Consider the following 17,835-nt stretch of genomic DNA (forward strand, 5'->3'; position numbering starts at 1 on the left):
CTTTGTAACTCCAAGCACTGTTTATATAAATGGTAGACAGAGTGCTCAAGTCCACTGACAGCAGAAAATAATCCATGTCAGATAATCACATATTTTCTGAGCACAAAATCTGGAGTTTCAAACACCAATCAATGATGATGGGATACTGCGTGAGTTAGCTGAAAATGCTTCTGTAGATGTATCTACATAAGATGAGTCCAAGAGAGCTCAGAGAGGAAGACACATCTTTTAAATCATCAACAACATTAAGTTTATCTGCTAAGAACGTTCCTTTATATTACAAATCTGTGACTAATCCACATCAATGAAATTGATCCTGCCTCTTTGCTTTCAAAGAATTGTTGTCATTTAAGAGATCAGTCAGGAATCAACTGTGTATTTTTGTGAAAATGTTTATAGCACTAGAGAAAGTTAATTACTGATTCCTGTGAACACTAAGCTAAAGCAAATGGCTCCCATACTGTTGTAATCTCATGTATACAAGAACCTCTTTATTTCCTATTTAAAAAACATGCTGTTTCCCAAGACCAGGGTCACACAGCTTGTCTCACTTTTCTGACTTGTTTTCAAGTCAAAATGTACATCATTGACAGTACAAGCAAGTTAAGAGAAATACCTAAACTACTCTCTAACACAGGTCTGTGTTTCATCTGACTTAAATCTACTGTGGCAGAATTGTATAAATTGATGCTGTTGTTTTGCACTGAGATCATGTAACCAGTCCTCTGAGGGCTTGGTTGAATAAGAGCACAGCACAGCCAAACATCTGCAGCTTGCATAACCACAGCCCCAGCCAGTCAAAAACAGCGCAATCACTCATTTTCAGCAGAAATAATAGCAGCTGGAATTTGGACAGAGGCAGCAAAGGTTTCATAATCATGAAGATTGGCCAACAATATACGTTACACTGCCAGGTTTGTGTATGCATTTAACATTTTGAGTAAATGGTAATGTCATGCTTAAAGCAGGAGTCAGTTTCTTGTTTTGAGGGGGTGTGAAACTTAAGTAACTCAAAAAAACAAAAACAAATGATCCCCTACAAAATTGAGGTTTTGGGCAAAAGACCTCATGGCTAAATAAACTGCTTCCATCTGAGCTTTTAAAGCTTTAAAGATGGAAACTTGTGTAAACTGAGTGTTTTGTCCACCCACCAAATTATAATACAATCCAATCAGACATCACCACTACCTCCAGCCTAAAGTACCAAAGAGATGAATCAACAACAAAGATAGTATAGTTGTAGGGTGATTTTAGTGGCTTGAAGTAGATTGTACCGGTGTAGTTTTTAAACTGGTAATTACTTGATTAAGATTGCACAGTGTGGAGCCCGCACCAATTAAATCACGTCACTTCAGGTGTTTTTACTAGCTAATTAGTTTTAGTTTTGAATACCAGAAGAACTGTAAATGAGGTCAAGTTTGGGAAATTTTCATCTATTGTCTAAAGTGAGGCTATGCAACTATGCAATACAAAATATCACATTGTTCCTCTTACAAATGATAAGTTGAATTCATAATCAATTAAACCTGTAATTACTACATGTGGCCACAGTGGCTGCTGTTCAGTACCCAAACACACAAAATGAAATAAAAATCACTTTATTTTAGTACATACATTTGTTAAAAAGTAACACAATCAGGAAAAATACTCACATAACTGAGTCCATTCAGTTAGGAAAGAAAATACTGGAATTGGGTTTCAGAAATATACCATTATTCATCATTACATTTAGCTGCTTTGCCTGTTTGTGTCTGTCTTTCCTCTTTCGCACACTAACACCCAACCACTTCTCTCCTGAAATGGGCTGCCTGCTCTAATAATTTATTTCCACAACACCTCACATCCACACACTCAGACACACACCTTTTGTAGTTCTCCCTTGATAAGCTTGTCTTTATCCCCACAGCGAAAAATAGTGGGGAACTCCTGATCTTACCAGCCTGCCAGGAGCTAACCAGACAATGCACTCAGTTAATAATAGCCAGCCATCTTTGTTTAGGGCCTTTTCAGACGTCCAAGTCTCACTAATTGGCCAATTTCCAGTTCTGGGACTGATACCTCAATGATAATGCTGATTTAATTAGCGCACACAGGTAGGCTGCTCACACATTTAGAGCATTAGATAGCTACCGTTATGGCTCTGAACATGATCACTGCCGGTGGCTGACACTATTTAGGTACTTTCTCTGCTGAAGCAACAAAAACAAGGATAGAACAGTGGTAATACCTAATGCAGGGTTAGCTCACTGAGAGGTTATTTGAGGCAAGATGTCTCCTGCTTGCTCAAATTGTTTAATTAGCAAGTAAACAGGGCTGACACATTAAATTGTTAGATTGGAACAGTAGGCTGCTGGTGTGAGCCCAGTAACTGGCTTACAGAAGACCTTTGTGTGAAGCAACTGTATTCAGTGAATGTTGAGGTGCTCTTTAGAAGCCTCCACAGGTCTTAGCAGCCAGTGGTTGGAGTGTCTCCACGGTGTAAAGGTGTGTGTAGTTTCATGTAGCCTATGGAGATATGGTGACATGTGAAAACCACCTGAACCAATGAGATAGGACACCGTCCACATACTGTCCTGATGTAGCCAATGCATCCAACCTGGCAGTCGACCTGACAACAGTCTCACTCTCTCCTGCGTCCTGCTTAAGATGGGGAGGATTGCCCAATATAAAATGATCAGCGTTGGGATTTGCGGGTTAAGGACGCTTATAGCAGGGGTTTTAATGTCATGACGTCACATTCATTAGCGGCCACTTTGATCCTTTCAGCCTCTAAGCCGCACTCTGTCCTATTCTGTCTGTCGCCGGACACGGGACGTGTTAGTGACTCCCTCGGGGACCGTGGAGGAGAATGCACGTCCGCACAAACGGATGCTACTGAGCCACCCAACCGCGTAGGCCACAGAACAGCTCCCCTCTCCATTTTTTTTTATTTTTTTTTTTATACATATCCCTGCAGGTGATGCTTTTGTGAAAAGACGGGAATACAAAACTACTCGAGTTCAAAATGGCAGACAAGGATAGCGTGGAGAAATACCTGGAGAACAACCCACAGTTCGCTAAAGAATACTTTGATAAGAAGTTGCGTGCTGAAGCCCTTTCCGCCGCCTTTTCTGCACCTGTCGACATCAAAGACACCGCTTCCTTCAAGGATGTTAACTCAGTTCAAGAGGCCGCCATCATCTTCGAGATGGTCCAAGAGTTGCAGAAACAAGGAGCCATGGAGCAGTCCCTTCACAAAGTGTTGCAGAGAGTTGCCCTGATCTTACAGGCCGACAGGGTCAGTTATTACTCATGCCGGGCCAGAAACGGAATACCCGAGCTCGCCACTTGCCTCTTTGACGTGACTCCAACATCCAAATACGAGGCAAACGTGGTCCATCCGCAGGGTGAAATTGTGTTCCCTCTCGATATGGGTGTTGTCGGTTTCACCGCACAGTCCAAAAAGCCACAAAATGTTCCTGACGTCTCAACGGTGAGAAGTAGCCTAATGAAGTAGTCTACCCGCGCTCTGTAGTGCGCGCGCTCTCCAAGAAAGTTGTGTGTGCGTGACTGTATCTGTCAAAAATCATATGGAGAAATTTCGTTGTTTCTGCAACGTTATTAGTGAAAATGACCTCTATTGGCTTGGTGGGTCTAAATGTGCACATCAAATTTGATTCCCAAATTTGGGACATATAGAAATCACCTCCACACTTTCTTCACTTTGGATCACTATTTATTTATAGCCTAACATACATGATGAGGTTCTTGCAATTGTTGCTTTAAAATAAGTGAAGAGTTTAAAAAGAGTTCAGGGGACTTCAAATAGCTTCAAATAATGATATTGAAATAGCCTATATTAGTGATACACAACTCTGTTGTCAAAATTAATGATAAAACATATGGGGGAAAGGGTTTTATTTTGAATTATATCCTTTGATATATTTTTATTACTTGTTTTTATTATGAGCGTCAGTTTTGGTGTGCAACAAGATTTCTGAAAACCCAGCAGATATTAATTATTTCTTAACTACCATCCCTATTAGACATCAGTTGTATTATCAAAGAAGAATATGGTACTGACCCGTCTTGTCCACTGAAATGTGAATGCAATATTGATTACCAAATACACAACAAATTGCACTTTATTTAAAAAAGTAAGACCAGACAGCATGCTACCCTCTATTTGAAAAAAGTCATTGTTATATACTTTATGAATATGAATCTTTCAGTCTGTCAGGAAGTTAATGAGCATATGAAAAACAACATTGGACTGCATAAAAATGAAATGAACAGTGTAAATGTGAATTTTGTTGTTGTATGTCTGTGATGTCGTTTTATATCCACCTTTGGATTCAACCAAACCTCACGTGAAGTTTTCTTTTTCTCTCGATACAGAATAAAAAGTTCTGTGACTTTGTGGACAAACAGACTGGATACAAGACTAAATGCATGCTCACTTTCCCTCTGATGGCTGACAAAGAGTGCCTTGGAGTCGTCATGGCACTAAACAAAATAGGAGCGGATACGTTCTCTGCAGAGGATGAGGCGGTAAGAATACACACTTAAACATGTACATCCACTCTTATCTGTAGTGATTTACTGCGTGAGCTGGAACCAGATTGTGTTTTGGACACTGATGCATGGCTGACACTAACTGCTTCATAAATTGAACCAAAATTTGACCACTATAGTATCATTATTAGGTCTGCTTTGTCTTAAGAAGTAACAGCTAAAATACACCCTATTTTGCAGGAATTCTCTGCTCATCATATCCATAGTTGCTTGTCTGCTACTTTAAAAAGCCTGTGCTTGAAATTTGTAACTAAATAAAGATTATTGCTGTAATTACATCTCACCAGTAGGGTGCAAAATACTCCCATTATGTCAGTGGAAGCCAATCAGACCTGACTGCCCTAATGCGGTTGCTTTTGAGCATTCGACTTGAAAAAAGGCATGATGATTTAACTGGGAATATGTTATCTCTGTGGTCTATATCAGAGAACATGCACTACTGTCTCTTATTATTCAGAAGCCAAAAACACACACTGGGGCACAGTTCCATAAAGACTGAACTGGGTCAGATGGAAATTATGTTTTTACAGACTATTGAGGTTGATTCTCAGTTATATTGGTGATTCACAGGAACTGAAAGAGAGAGTAAAGAGATCTAAGGAGAGGATCTCCAATCCTCTCCTTAGAGAGAAGATGCATAAAATGTCTGATACCTCTGCATTCTTTTAGTTTGGTATATAGACAGAGAGGTAGTGATTGTTTACTTCTCTTTATCTATATTATTTCTTTTGGGCAAAAATCTTGCATCTCCAAAATGTAAACTTCAGTATGTAAGAAAAACGCACTTGTGTACTTTGATCAATCATCAAATGGTTTGGCAACCTGCAAAGACCTATGAAATGTTGTATATCTATGTAAATCCAAATACAAAATATGTGTAATCTGTGTAAAGATTAGCCAAATGTGGACTTAAAAGACCTTATGAAGTTTTGTTTACCTGTAGTGCTATTTATCCATCTAGATTGTTTTGGTGTGAGTTGCTGAGTTTTGGAGCTATCGGTCGTAGCGATATTTGCCTTTTTTCGATATAATGGGACCAGATGGCACTCATTAACAGCAATTTCTCTTTCCAGACCTTGTTGTGAACAGTTTCATGTAGGAACTATCAGTAGAAAGAAAATAGTTCCTACATGAAACTGCTCACAACAAATCTGTGGATTATCTTGAGTAACCGGGTTAAATATTTAAACCGGGATAAATAGCACTACAGGTGAGAGGAAAAATATGGATTTTTGATTTTGGGATGAACTGTCATAAATATTTACTGATCAGTTAAATCTAAATTTCATCATATGTGAGCAACATTCTGAGGATACATACTCTATACACCCATGTGCCACAGTCTTAAATCTGCTGTTGTGTATTAATGAAACTTCTAATCTGATTTGGTCCTTAGCTCTTCCACAAGTACATGAACTTTGCTCAAGTCATCACCCTGCAGCACTACACAGCCTACATGTTCAATGTGGAATCCAGAAGGAGTCAGGTAAACTGAACTGCTGCTATTTAATAAATAAATGCTCTAAGTACCCTTTGAGTCAGGGAAGTAGTTAAGAGTAGATATGTAATACTGTGATTACTGTGTTATCCAGTGGAAACCTCCCATCATTAGGCACTGATGAATACTGTGTCTACTGTGTTAGTGTTAGTTACCTGTTGGTATTTCTAAACAGAGTTCATGCTATATGCCATAGATAAACATTTAATTACCCGCATTCATTGCCGTTCTTTCGCTTATAGGTGCTGCTCTGGTCAGCCAGTAAAGTGTTTGAGGAGTTGACAGACATTGAGAGACAGTTCCACAAAGCGCTCTACACTGTCAGGACCTATCTACAATGCGAACGATACTCAGTGGGTCTGTTGGACATGACCAAAGAGAAGGTTGGTCTTGCAGAATAGATTCAGTTTTACAGACAGGATTAAATAGATAGCGTTCATGGCTACAGCTATGAATAACTTAAAACTATTATTGCCTGTGTTATTTTCCTGCAGGAATTCTATGATGAATGGCCGGTGAAACTGGGAGATGTGGAACCCTATAAGGGACCAAAAACACCAGACGGCAGGGTAACAAACTCATTTTCTCCTCATTAATTCAGTTTTGTAGTACTTTAAATCCTATTCTCTTCAACTTATATATTCACTAATGTAGTTTGAAGATGATCGAGAATTTCTAACAGGCTTCTGCTTTTTATACAGGAAATCATCTTTTACAAGATCATTGACTACCTCCTTGAAGCCAAAGAAGAAATCAAAGTCATACCGTGAGCAGCATTAGCTATATGCTACAAATCCACTCAAACTAATAAATTTCAAAATACAGAACAGTTTCAGTGACTTGGGATCAAAAAAATTACATTTCTTATTTCAAAATAAAAGTCCTCACATAGTTTTAATAAGAATCTGATCTCACACTCATTAACATTAATACAATTTAAAGCCCAAATTTAAATTGAAAGCTAAGAAAATGGAAGTATCCTATATATTTTGAAAGACATGTTCACAGACAATTCTGGGGGTTTCTGATGAGTTATTTGGATATGTTTTTTTGTAGAAGAAACATAATGCATGAGAGCCAGCACTGTTTATCTTGCTTCTCAGGGAATAAGTTGCTCACTCCAGCTCACACAACGCTGTATGTTTCTCTCTTTTTCAGTGGTCCGCCTGCAGATCACTGGGCTCTAGTTAGCGGACTACCAACCTACGTTGCAGAGAATGGCTTTGTAAGTCTGTCACAGCCGTTGCAGGGCAATTCATTATCAGAATTCACTAGAATTATAAAAGAATGAAAATAGAGGGGAACTTACATGTGGAATAGGCACAGAGAAATATCAACATCTAATGTAGTAACATAAGAATGTAGTGAAACAAAGGGCGCACGGACAAATTCAGTCACTCTACACTTAAATACACTCTACACTTTGTCCAGAAAATAAGCTAGTGGTATGTATCAATTGGAATACTGTGAAGTGATTTGGTAGTTATGTGACAATTTATAGCACTGAATATATGACAGGTAATAAACAAGTTTTAGATAAAACAACTTGTAATGTAATGTAATCATTTCATTCATTTAATCCCAATTAACAATTTATAGATTTTACTGTTTGAAAAAGTTGAACATATTGCATTAAACATACTAAAATTCCATACAGTAAATTAAACATGACTTATAACAATTAAAGGTATACAAATATAATTTATTTAAAGGTTATTGCAAAGATTGATTAGCAATAGCAATTATGAGTAAAATTTACAAAGTAAAGTGCAGGACTTTAATATTTTAATGTGACTGCCTGCAGATTTGCAACATGATGAACGTGGCTGCAGATGATTTCTTCACTTTCCAGGTGAGGAGACTTTTACTGTCCATCCACATATAGAACACATTCAATTGTGTATGGCCACCTTTGTATCCACTATACAGCTGATTTCACATATATGCACACAATAGAATACACATCAGTATCGGTTTTGATATACCTACACACATTAAGGCCCTTCCTCTACAATATGCAGATTTTATATCATACTGTTTTGATGCTCATATTCAATAAGAATGGAGCCGCGGTTGAAAACCGATTGCATGGTTTGAATATTTAATTTCAATGTCTTTCAGAAAGAGGCTGTGGATGACACAGGTTTTGTCATCAAGAACGTCTTGTCGCTGCCCATTGTCAACAAGAAGGAAGAAATTGTGGGCATTGCCACTTTCTTCAACAGGAAAGACGGCAAGCCATTTGATGAACACGATGAACAGATCACTGAGGTCAGCACCATGCTTTCTCTTTTTTTCTGCTGTCACCATCATACAGTGTGTCTCATTTGGGATATCATGTCATTGTCTGTCTGTTTAGATGCACTCTTGTCAACATTCTGCACCACAGGTTTCCCCCATAAAGGGAAAGATTTGTTCTGATTTTGGAGCATGTTGTAGCATAAATTTACATGTTAATGAAGGTAAGATCCTAAAACAGCAGTAACTTCATAATGGAAATAGTTGCCACCCAGTGCATTCATTAGCTTAATTAATGGGGTAATCACAATAATTAGAAATACATCGGGGTAACACAGGGGGGCAGCTCAGTTGCTTCTTGTTTAGATGTGTTTCTCCTCTCTCATGCTTTCTCACTCTCATTGTTCGTACCAGGCCCTGACACAGTTCTTGGGTTGGTCAGTGCTGAACTGTGACACCTATGACAGGCTGAACCGTATGGAGTACAGGAAAGACATCGCCCAGGAGATGCTCATGTACCAGAGCAAATGCACCAATGATGAGATGCAGTCCATTCTGGTCAGTATCAGCCTGACGTTCCTCCACATTTTCCTCTCCAGAAGCCTACCTTTGAGCTCCCAGCATTTGATCAGGAGGCCACTCAAGCAGGAATTAAAAGTAGTCAAAGGTTAATGCACCATTAATAGCTTTTTGATTAGCAGTCCTCCAATACCAGCTGTTAGAGGTCACGATGACATAACATTTCACTGCTTGGAGCACTTGTCTGAAGTGTATGAAAACATAATACCATAATATTTTCAGATTTTCTGCTTTTTCCCATCTAGGAATTCAAGCTGTAAATTGCTGTAGATGATGGCTGCATGCTCATGGGTTGAGTGTAAAATGCCATTGTAAATTATTGTTCTCTCTTTTATAACCAGAACACTAAAGAGAAGTTTGATTCAGAGCCAGAAGACTGCGACCAGAAAGAGATGTACAAACTATTGGTATGTTTTGTTTAAACCTTTAGGACAAAAACTAACAATGAAATGAAACAGTGTGATACATACGATTATTACAGTACTCACTTATCAAAGCACAGGCACTGGCAAACCAAATAACTGTATGAATAAGATTATGAATTTGAATATCTGTACACTTAATTCATTTAATATCATCATTATTTAGGATAATGGGAATGGATTTTAGAGACAAATTAAATTCCTTTGAAAAATGCATTTTTTCTTTACTGTTAACTCGAGACTGACATGTGTACTTTTTGAGTATTGAAGGATTCATGGATGTGTTCTGTGTGAATTGCATTGTGCAGAAAGCAACCTGCCCGCCAGCTGACAATGTCACTGGAGAGAATCTGTACCTGTTCTCCTTCAGTGACCTCCCCGTCACAGAGCACGACCTTATCAAAGCCGGCATTCGCATATTCTTTGAGCTCGGAGTTGTTGAAAAGTTTAAAGTTCCCGCAGAGGTGAGTCATGTTGTGAGACACTTATCTCGATTTGCCTGCAGATGCTGCTATTGTCTAGCTGGGATATAATTGTCTGTACTGGGCTCATTATTCTCTTTTGTTCCCCCCCAAAAGCTGGGATTTTATTAGTATTTACTCAAAATACATATGAAAAAGTGGAAATTGATTAGATTAAAGAACTTTTAAGTGTAAACATATAATCTACGTGAAATGTGAGTACTTTAAAATATGTCAAGAACAGAAACAAAGAGTCTTAGGGATGCAGATACAAATCTGAGTGATACTCGGCGGTGTAGCTGTGAAGGCAGAGTGGGTTTCTTTGGGCACTGGGATAAAAGTGTTTGGGGTTTTTTTTAAACACGTGTACATCAGACTGAGCCATGGCTCATCTGAAAGCCATCTAAAATGATAACATTTTGTTCTTTTCTCTCACTTTGTTCTCTGAATCCACCCTCTCCCCCTTTCCATCTCAGACGCTGACCAGATGGATGTACACAGTGAGGAAGGGTTACCGTGCCATCACCTACCACAACTGGAGGCACGGCTTCAACGTAGGCCACACCATGTTCTGCCTGCTGCAGGTAACACCTGGACAACATCTGCTGCACCTACAGTAAACCCTAGCACTAAACCTTACAAATGAACAAGAGTATGTTCTAAGTTGCTGTAGCTTCATCTCTTCTCTTTTATTCACATCTCCACTTCACAACTGCAGACTTCTCAGTCTGTTTCTTGTAGAACTTTTACACTAGAGCTTACTGCACAATATTTAACACAATACATGTGGTGACAGTTCAACACAGGAATGTGTGAACTACCTATATATGCTCATAACATTATATTTATAATGTATTTATATTTCTTCATAAAGCGAATTTCACCAATACAGGTAAAATAAAATGTATAAGTATGTATAACGACATGAGTGCATTGCAGAGAATTCAAGTGAGTATTGACAGTGCCCAATGTTTTGCAGTTTCTGGATTTAAATGGTCTAAAAACAGGCTACAAATGAGAATAATCTTTTGTTTTTTTAATCATGGACAGAACAGATAATGATTTTTTTAGGTGGCCATAATCTATACCACACACCCAAATACCTGCACATACTAATCAATGATTTGTCTCTTCTGCCTACAGACAGGGAGGCTGAGGAAGTACTACTCTGATCTAGATGCCTTTGCCATGGTGGCTGCTGCTTTCTGCCACGATATCGACCACAGAGGGACCAATAACCTCTACCAGACAAAGCAAGTCAAAATATATGATTCTGTGTGTGGAGGAAGTTAACGTGCACATGTGTCGCCTGTGTGCCAATTTATTCTCCTATCTTTGTCTCTTTTTTTCTGTAGGAGCGCATCTCCTCTGGCTAAACTTCATGGCTCCTCCATCATGGAGAGGCACCATTTGGAGTACAGCAAGACGCTCATGGCTGAGGAGGTATGACACATTATTGGACAATAAATTAAAATAACAGACTTAAAGAAAAGGCACGAACATTTTGACCACTCCTCGCTGTCTCTCACAGAGCCTGAACATCTTCTGCAACCTCCAGAAGCGTCAATTTGAGAATGTGCAGCACTTGTTTGACGTCTGCATCATCGCCACTGATCTGGCCCTTTACTTTAAGTAGGTTTTCTGAAATACTGCACTCAGACCAGTAGCAGCTACCATGCTACAGCCACAGTTAGCAACATACATGAAATAATGCTAGTGAAAGACTAGCTGACTATAGCTGATGTTGCTCAGAAGTGTAGCAGCAGCCGATCAACGTTCGTGACTCAGTATGTTTTATGGAATTTGCGTATTTGCTTAGTTCAGTTGGTCTGATTGATGGTCTGCTATCTCATCTGTTTGTCCTCACACAGAAAGAGAACCATGTTCCAAAACATTGTGAATGCCACAGAGCCGATGGCAGATGAAAAGGAGGCCATTGCCTACGTTTCCAACAACGCCACCAGGAAGGAAATCGTCATGTATGTAACCGATTCAAGCAGAGGATAATACAGCTGAGATTCTGTCCAGTTTACTTTAAAATATATTTGTGAGAAGATTTCTGCAACAGTAGACCCTTGCAAATCATCAGCATCAGTAGCGGTGTGTCATCTGTCTGTCCCTCACCTCCAGGGCCATGATGATGACAGGTTGTGACTTGTCAGCTATCACCAAACCCTGGGAGGTACAGAGCAAGGTAGGTGGCCTTCACATGAGCTGGTTAAAGAATATATAGTGAAGCTCACAAGAAGCAAAAAATACACAGAAAGCACAGGAGCAAATTTTACAAATAATACAGTTTTCATGTAGTTTGTTCTGCTAACATTATTAATATTTTCTCCTGCCTGTCCTCAGTCTTTGATCAGGTTATTCAGCTTGAAATATGTTTGGTTCTAGCTCAGTAACTTAAACAATAATGTTTAAACAAACTAGGTTCAATAGTCCACTTGTATTACTGTATTTGTTGTTACTTTGAGATCAAATGCTAAAGGCTTTACAGAAGGTAAAAAATAAGTTTCATATTTATAGCTGGCAGAAGAGATCCTGTCCTGCTGAGATGAAGTCCATCCCATGTACATGTAAATACTGTAGGTTCGAAAGGATTGAAACTAACCCTCATAAGATAAAAGAATGTCCTGAGAGTGAAATATGTTTTTGCTACTCATTCGCAATCCTTTCCTCCCTATATTTGTCTTTTATTTCACCGTATCATTCTTTGTTCCTCTGCATGTCTGTTCCTCTTCAGGTGGCTCTGATGGTCGCTGCTGAATTCTGGGAACAGGGAGATTTGGAGAGAACTGTTTTGGACCAACAACCAATTGTAAGGCTCATACCCCTCCTGTGCCTTCTCTTCCTTTCACATGAATTTTTTATTTTTTTTTATTTAGGTTTCTCAGGATTTGTTTTCCATCTGAAACTCTCTCCTCTGTCTCTCTCAGCCCATGATGGACAGAAACTGTGCCGAACAGCTACCCAAGATGCAGTGTGGTTTCATCGACTTTGTGTGCTCATTTGTATACAAGGTAATGAACAGCTTTTAAACCGCACAGCTTCACCATTTTTCCTGAGAAAAATGACAAGTTTTATATTATTTATATTTATATTATAAACAATGAAGGGGGAGGTGACAGTTTAAAGGTTGATTTCAATGGCATGAAAAAAGACAGACATGGATTTTGCAAAAGAAAAAAAGTCTGGCCTTTGCTTTGTGTTGCAGCAATTCATTGATTTTCAGCAAAGCGAAGCAAAGCTCCATAAAAAACACATTCTGAGTAGTTTTGATTCAGTTCAATTTAATTGATTTTGATACTTTCGAAGAGTATGAGCTCTACAAATGTAAACTGTAAAAGTAACTAAACTGAGCCATTAACTTCACTCCGAGGCCCTAGTTTAAAGTGTGACCTAACAATTATTTTTTTTAGTGATTAATCTAACGACTAATTTATCGATTATTCTAAAGATTTTTTTATTCCTTGATTAATATCAATAATATAATATACAATTAATTTACCCCAAAAATATCAAAAACATGTCTCATTAATATTTCAATATTATTAATTTTCTCTTAAAAACAAACAAATGTAACAAGAAACAAAGTATGTACTGCAGGGCATTTGTCTATTGAAAATATTATAATATTTGAAAGAATACATTTATATATTTCCCTATTTCTAGTAGGTTATTTCTTATGTTACCATTTTAATTCTACTTAATTCACCACCTTATTTTAGTGTTTACTCACAAACTACTCTAATCTCCTCACCTTGCTTTTCCCTTCAATTCCCTCCCCCATTCACACACACACACCCCTGCACCTCTGGTCTCTGCACACACTAACTTGCCCCCACTTGCCTCTTTCTGTATCTCTCTCCACGTATGTGTCTGCACTGTTTACTTTCTTCGTCAGCACTATGTTTTATAAAGTCGGCCAAAAAACACAAGTTCCATTTTGGATTTTTTGGATTCCGTTTCACAACAGTAGGTGAGCCGCGTGTGGAGGAGTCTTGTTGTTAATGACGTCACCTGTCGAATCAATCGAAACTAACGTGGCACCGAAAACATCGGCACCAACAGGTGCTCTCTCAAGATTTTACAAAACAACGGCATAAGTAGGCCTACATAAACAGAAGAGTTACTCTGTGTGTGTTTCTCTGCAGAGCATGTGCGACTGTCCGTAGACCGCATGGGAGGGGTAGAGCGAGGGGAGATTGTGGGCGAGGTTTTAATGCTCCAGCTTGTCCTGCGGGGGAATCCATGCTTTGACTGGGTGCAGCCATACTTCATTGTGACGCATCAACGCACGATACGCAAATCAACGTATTTCCGTAATCAATTACGATGAATCAATGAATCATCCCAGCCCTAGTGACTTCTATTTTCAAGGTCATAACATTTATTTTCAAGCCCTCTCCCAACTGTGCAGTAAATACCTATTTGTAAAACCTGGTGTATGTGTTCAGTTTTGGATGAGACTGTGTCAGAAAGGTGTAGCTTCAACTCTGCTATGACAGAGCTGAATTACTAACACTATGTACAGCATATGGGGATTGATCTTAATGTAGTCTAATAAAAAAAACTGACTATTGACTTTTGAGTTAAATTATTTCTCATACAGTCTCATTATTAGCTTTACAGAGGTGGTGTTGTAGCTTCAACCATCTTAAGTTGGATAACAGGATGTATAGATATGGACCTGTTGAACCCAGATGGCCCCAGGAGGAATGTCAGTTAGCTATTTGGCAGTTTGTCAGGATGGCATTTGGACAAGAACACACACATCCATCACTATGGATATGTGTTTGTTGTCCCTGTCGATGGTCTAAGAGGCATATTGTTTATTTACAACAGCAAAAATTTTCTTTTTGTAAGTTCTTCTCCCTCTACAGTATGTATCCCACAATGTGAATAGCATATAATTGCATTCAGTGTATTTTTTTTCTTTCACTTATCAGGAGTTCTCCAGGTTCCACAAAGAGATACAGCCTATGTTTGATGGTCTGAACAACAACAGGGCACATTGGAACGAGCTGGCTGAGGTATACAACGCAAAGATGAAGGCCATTGAGGATGAGAAGAAGAAACTGGAAGAGGAAGAAGCCAAGAAAGGTAAAAAAAAAAATAGATCTGTGTATATTGGTCAGTTGATGGCCTGATCAAGATCAAGTGTTGAGAATCATCCCGTATCAAAACAAAATTTTTTTATTTCTGTGTGTTTATCTAGCTGGAGGCGACGGAGGGAAGTCAAAGACCTGCACCATCTGCTAAGGTTCCCCGGTGCTTGGATCTGGACTGATGCGGTCTGGTTATTCTTGTCTGACAACTAGTCTAGTTGGGGCTTGACTAGGCTAGCTTGGTCTGGTCTGATCTACACCAGTGTAGTTCTCTCTGGTTAGGTGCTGTCCGCTCCGGTGCAGTCTGGGTCCAGCCCTGTTTGGTCTGGTCTGGTTCAGTCTAGCCTACTTTAGTCTAGTGTAGTCAGGTCTGGTCTGCGGTCCAGTCAGCCTAGATATTCTCCAAGGAGGGAAGAGTCAGAAACATTACCAAAAAGTAATGTTGGGACTCTGACTGCAAGAGAAACCGTTTGACTCTGAAGATGTGATGTATTTGAAACTTAATCTGCTTCGTACAACACACAGCCATGCACATTTGAAACCCAATATCTACATGGACAACATATATTTCCCTTTAACATATTAATAATCTAAACATTTCTGACATATGGTTTGAAACCACGGTTGGATGCAAATGTTCCAAGTCAAGCTAAAGTACAGATACAAACTCTTTAGTATAAATAGCTCAAACAGGGTACTGCTTGTGCTGCATGTGGGGTGTATACATGCCAAAACAATAGTTTTCACATGGTGTTCCTATTAGCAGTCATTTACTACACAGTATAGTAGTACTGTAGGTTGCACAATGCACTTAGCTGCTGTTTTGGCAGTGGCAGGCCATGAATGGAGGATGGGAGGGCAGGCAGGGACTAACCACGTAACTTTATACTTACTGGGATCAGAGGAATGGGGTTAGAATTATGTTTTTGGTTAACAGTTCATGTAGCATGAGTTGTGGAATTCATTCCTTGAACACAAGCCCAGGAGACTGCAATCTGAAGGATCTGTCAATGCTGTATAACAAACCTCGAAGCTCAGATACTACAGCAAATGATTACGCTCAATCAACAAGGGCTGATGTTCTCTTACCTCAAAAGGCACTGATGAGTTGTGTAAGGGTGAATTTATTGTTATATGCAATCCATCTATATACATATATTTTTTGGATTCTTTGTCTGACAATTTTGTACTTGAACTGTCTTCATGGACAGAGAGTTTGAGACGAGCTTTGAGAGAGGGCGTTGTGAATATGTGAACAAATGCACTCTAAAATCAAATTCAGGCATTTAGAAAATGTGTTGAATTTGTGCAACTTTATTGCCAGCTTTGAAAAACACCTTTAAGCTGGTATTTTTATGTCCAACCACCTGGAGAAATACCTGAAAAGGGTAATATATATCATATTTACGCCAGTGTTTAGAGCAAAATTACAATTCCATATCAATTCAAAAAAAGATAACTTCTTTTAAACGTGCATGATTTCACATGTATATAGTTTATTACATAGAAATTGTAAAATGTAAATTGTGTAAACTTAAGAATATTTGAAGCATAGAACTGATTTGAAGGATGTACAAGTAAAAGCAACCTTTGCTTCTTCTAAGGAGTCAAACAGGGCACAGTAGATCTACCTCTCCTGTAAGAAGATTTGATAGGATTTGATTGCCAGCCAGCGTTTAAGATCCACACGGCTTTAGACTTTAAATACCCTTCTTACAGAGGAGGTAAAGCAGGCTACCAAAGCCTTACATGTATGTGCAGACAACTTGTGTTTATGTGGCGGATGCAACTATAGCATCATTGATTGTGTGACAGGCCAAAGTCCTCTGCTTCTTTCGTCACTGATGCAACAGTGTGATGAATCATGCAATAACTGCTGTTTGATGTCAACTCAGTGTGAATCTCCCCACAACACCTCTCCATGTAAACCTGAAATGACTTGATCTTATCAGGCATCTGAGTTGACAGCGCACCCCCCTGTGAACTTTCTGAAACACTTTTAGCAATGTCCCTCCCGGGTGCAAAGGCAAGCTGCAGCTCTTAACTTCCTGTTACACAATGTCATCTCCTCTAATCAACGGGGCATCAATCAAAGGCACTTAATCCTATCAGAATGGCTTTGGGACTACCTGGAAACTCCTTTTCTGCTGCTTAAGGAGAAGCGAGGAGCTGTTTTGATTACTGGAGCCAAACTAGGCAAAAAACTTTTACTGAATCAACCCCTGAGTGATATGTTTTAATGATTTAACCATGAATTTACCTCAGTGTTCCTGCTGCACACATTTTATATGGATGGTTACACCACCAGTTCTGTCTCCAGTGATAAAACAAATGGCACCTTGCTTTTCCTTCAAGGATCCTTTGTGAGATACCAAATAATGCACTGTATACTTTCTACTTATCCCATCAACTGTCTTTAGAAATCTATCATTTGACGTATGAAATGACCTCTACTGTATGTATGTGTCATGAGATGTAATATGCGTAAGCAAATAAAAGAATTTATGGAGGTGTAAGAATAGAGAGAATCACTTTTTCTCAGTATGAAAATTAATTAAGACGCACAAAGGTGATACGTTATCTCTTATTCAAGCTTGACTCATTCACATGAAGGTTACACAGAGACAGAGAATGCAACCTTGGGCTTAGCTGCGACAGCGCTTCGTTCTTAGTCATATATCGTGCAGGGATCTTAGAGGCTCCAAAGCTGGATGAGCCTCTTGGGAAAAAGGATCAGTGGATTGGTTCTGATCCCTGCCCAAGACACTGTTGTCTGGCTATGTTGTTCAACATCCTGTGTCCTGCTGTCTGCAGATTCTGCATGATTGCGTGGTGTTTTGTCATCATTTTAACAGGTATACAGTCATTTAGAAGACAATAAACTTCGCTCTGTGAAAGGAGTACAAATCTTTTAAATTAAGAGCAACATTGCTGCATCAGTGCACTCCTGTATGTGTGTAGTTTAATGGCAGGAT

The 17,835-nt window shown here is 39.0% G+C and overlaps 1 protein-coding gene across 1 annotated transcript; it reads left to right on the top strand.

The window, feature by feature from the left end:
• Nucleotides 1–1,425: 1,425 nt before the first annotated feature.
• pde6c (phosphodiesterase 6C, cGMP-specific, cone, alpha prime) lies at nucleotides 1,426–17,381 on the top strand. The gene is made up of 22 exons (XM_044178856.1): nucleotides 1,426–3,472; nucleotides 4,378–4,530; nucleotides 5,951–6,040; nucleotides 6,295–6,435; nucleotides 6,547–6,621; nucleotides 6,754–6,818; nucleotides 7,211–7,277; nucleotides 7,857–7,904; nucleotides 8,174–8,323; nucleotides 8,705–8,848; nucleotides 9,211–9,276; nucleotides 9,600–9,755; nucleotides 10,229–10,336; nucleotides 10,896–11,005; nucleotides 11,108–11,195; nucleotides 11,284–11,384; nucleotides 11,624–11,731; nucleotides 11,883–11,946; nucleotides 12,496–12,570; nucleotides 12,689–12,772; nucleotides 14,702–14,855; nucleotides 14,971–17,381. Exons 1-22 carry the CDS (start codon nucleotides 3,005–3,007, stop codon nucleotides 15,012–15,014), a joined length of 2,559 nt encoding a protein of 852 aa, XP_044034791.1. The 5' UTR covers nucleotides 1,426–3,004; the 3' UTR covers nucleotides 15,015–17,381.
• Nucleotides 17,382–17,835: the final 454 nt, after the last annotated feature.

This window comes from Siniperca chuatsi, linkage group LG20 (assembly GCF_020085105.1).
Source record: "Siniperca chuatsi isolate FFG_IHB_CAS linkage group LG20, ASM2008510v1, whole genome shotgun sequence".
Lineage (NCBI taxonomy): Eukaryota > Metazoa > Chordata > Actinopteri > Centrarchiformes > Sinipercidae > Siniperca > Siniperca chuatsi.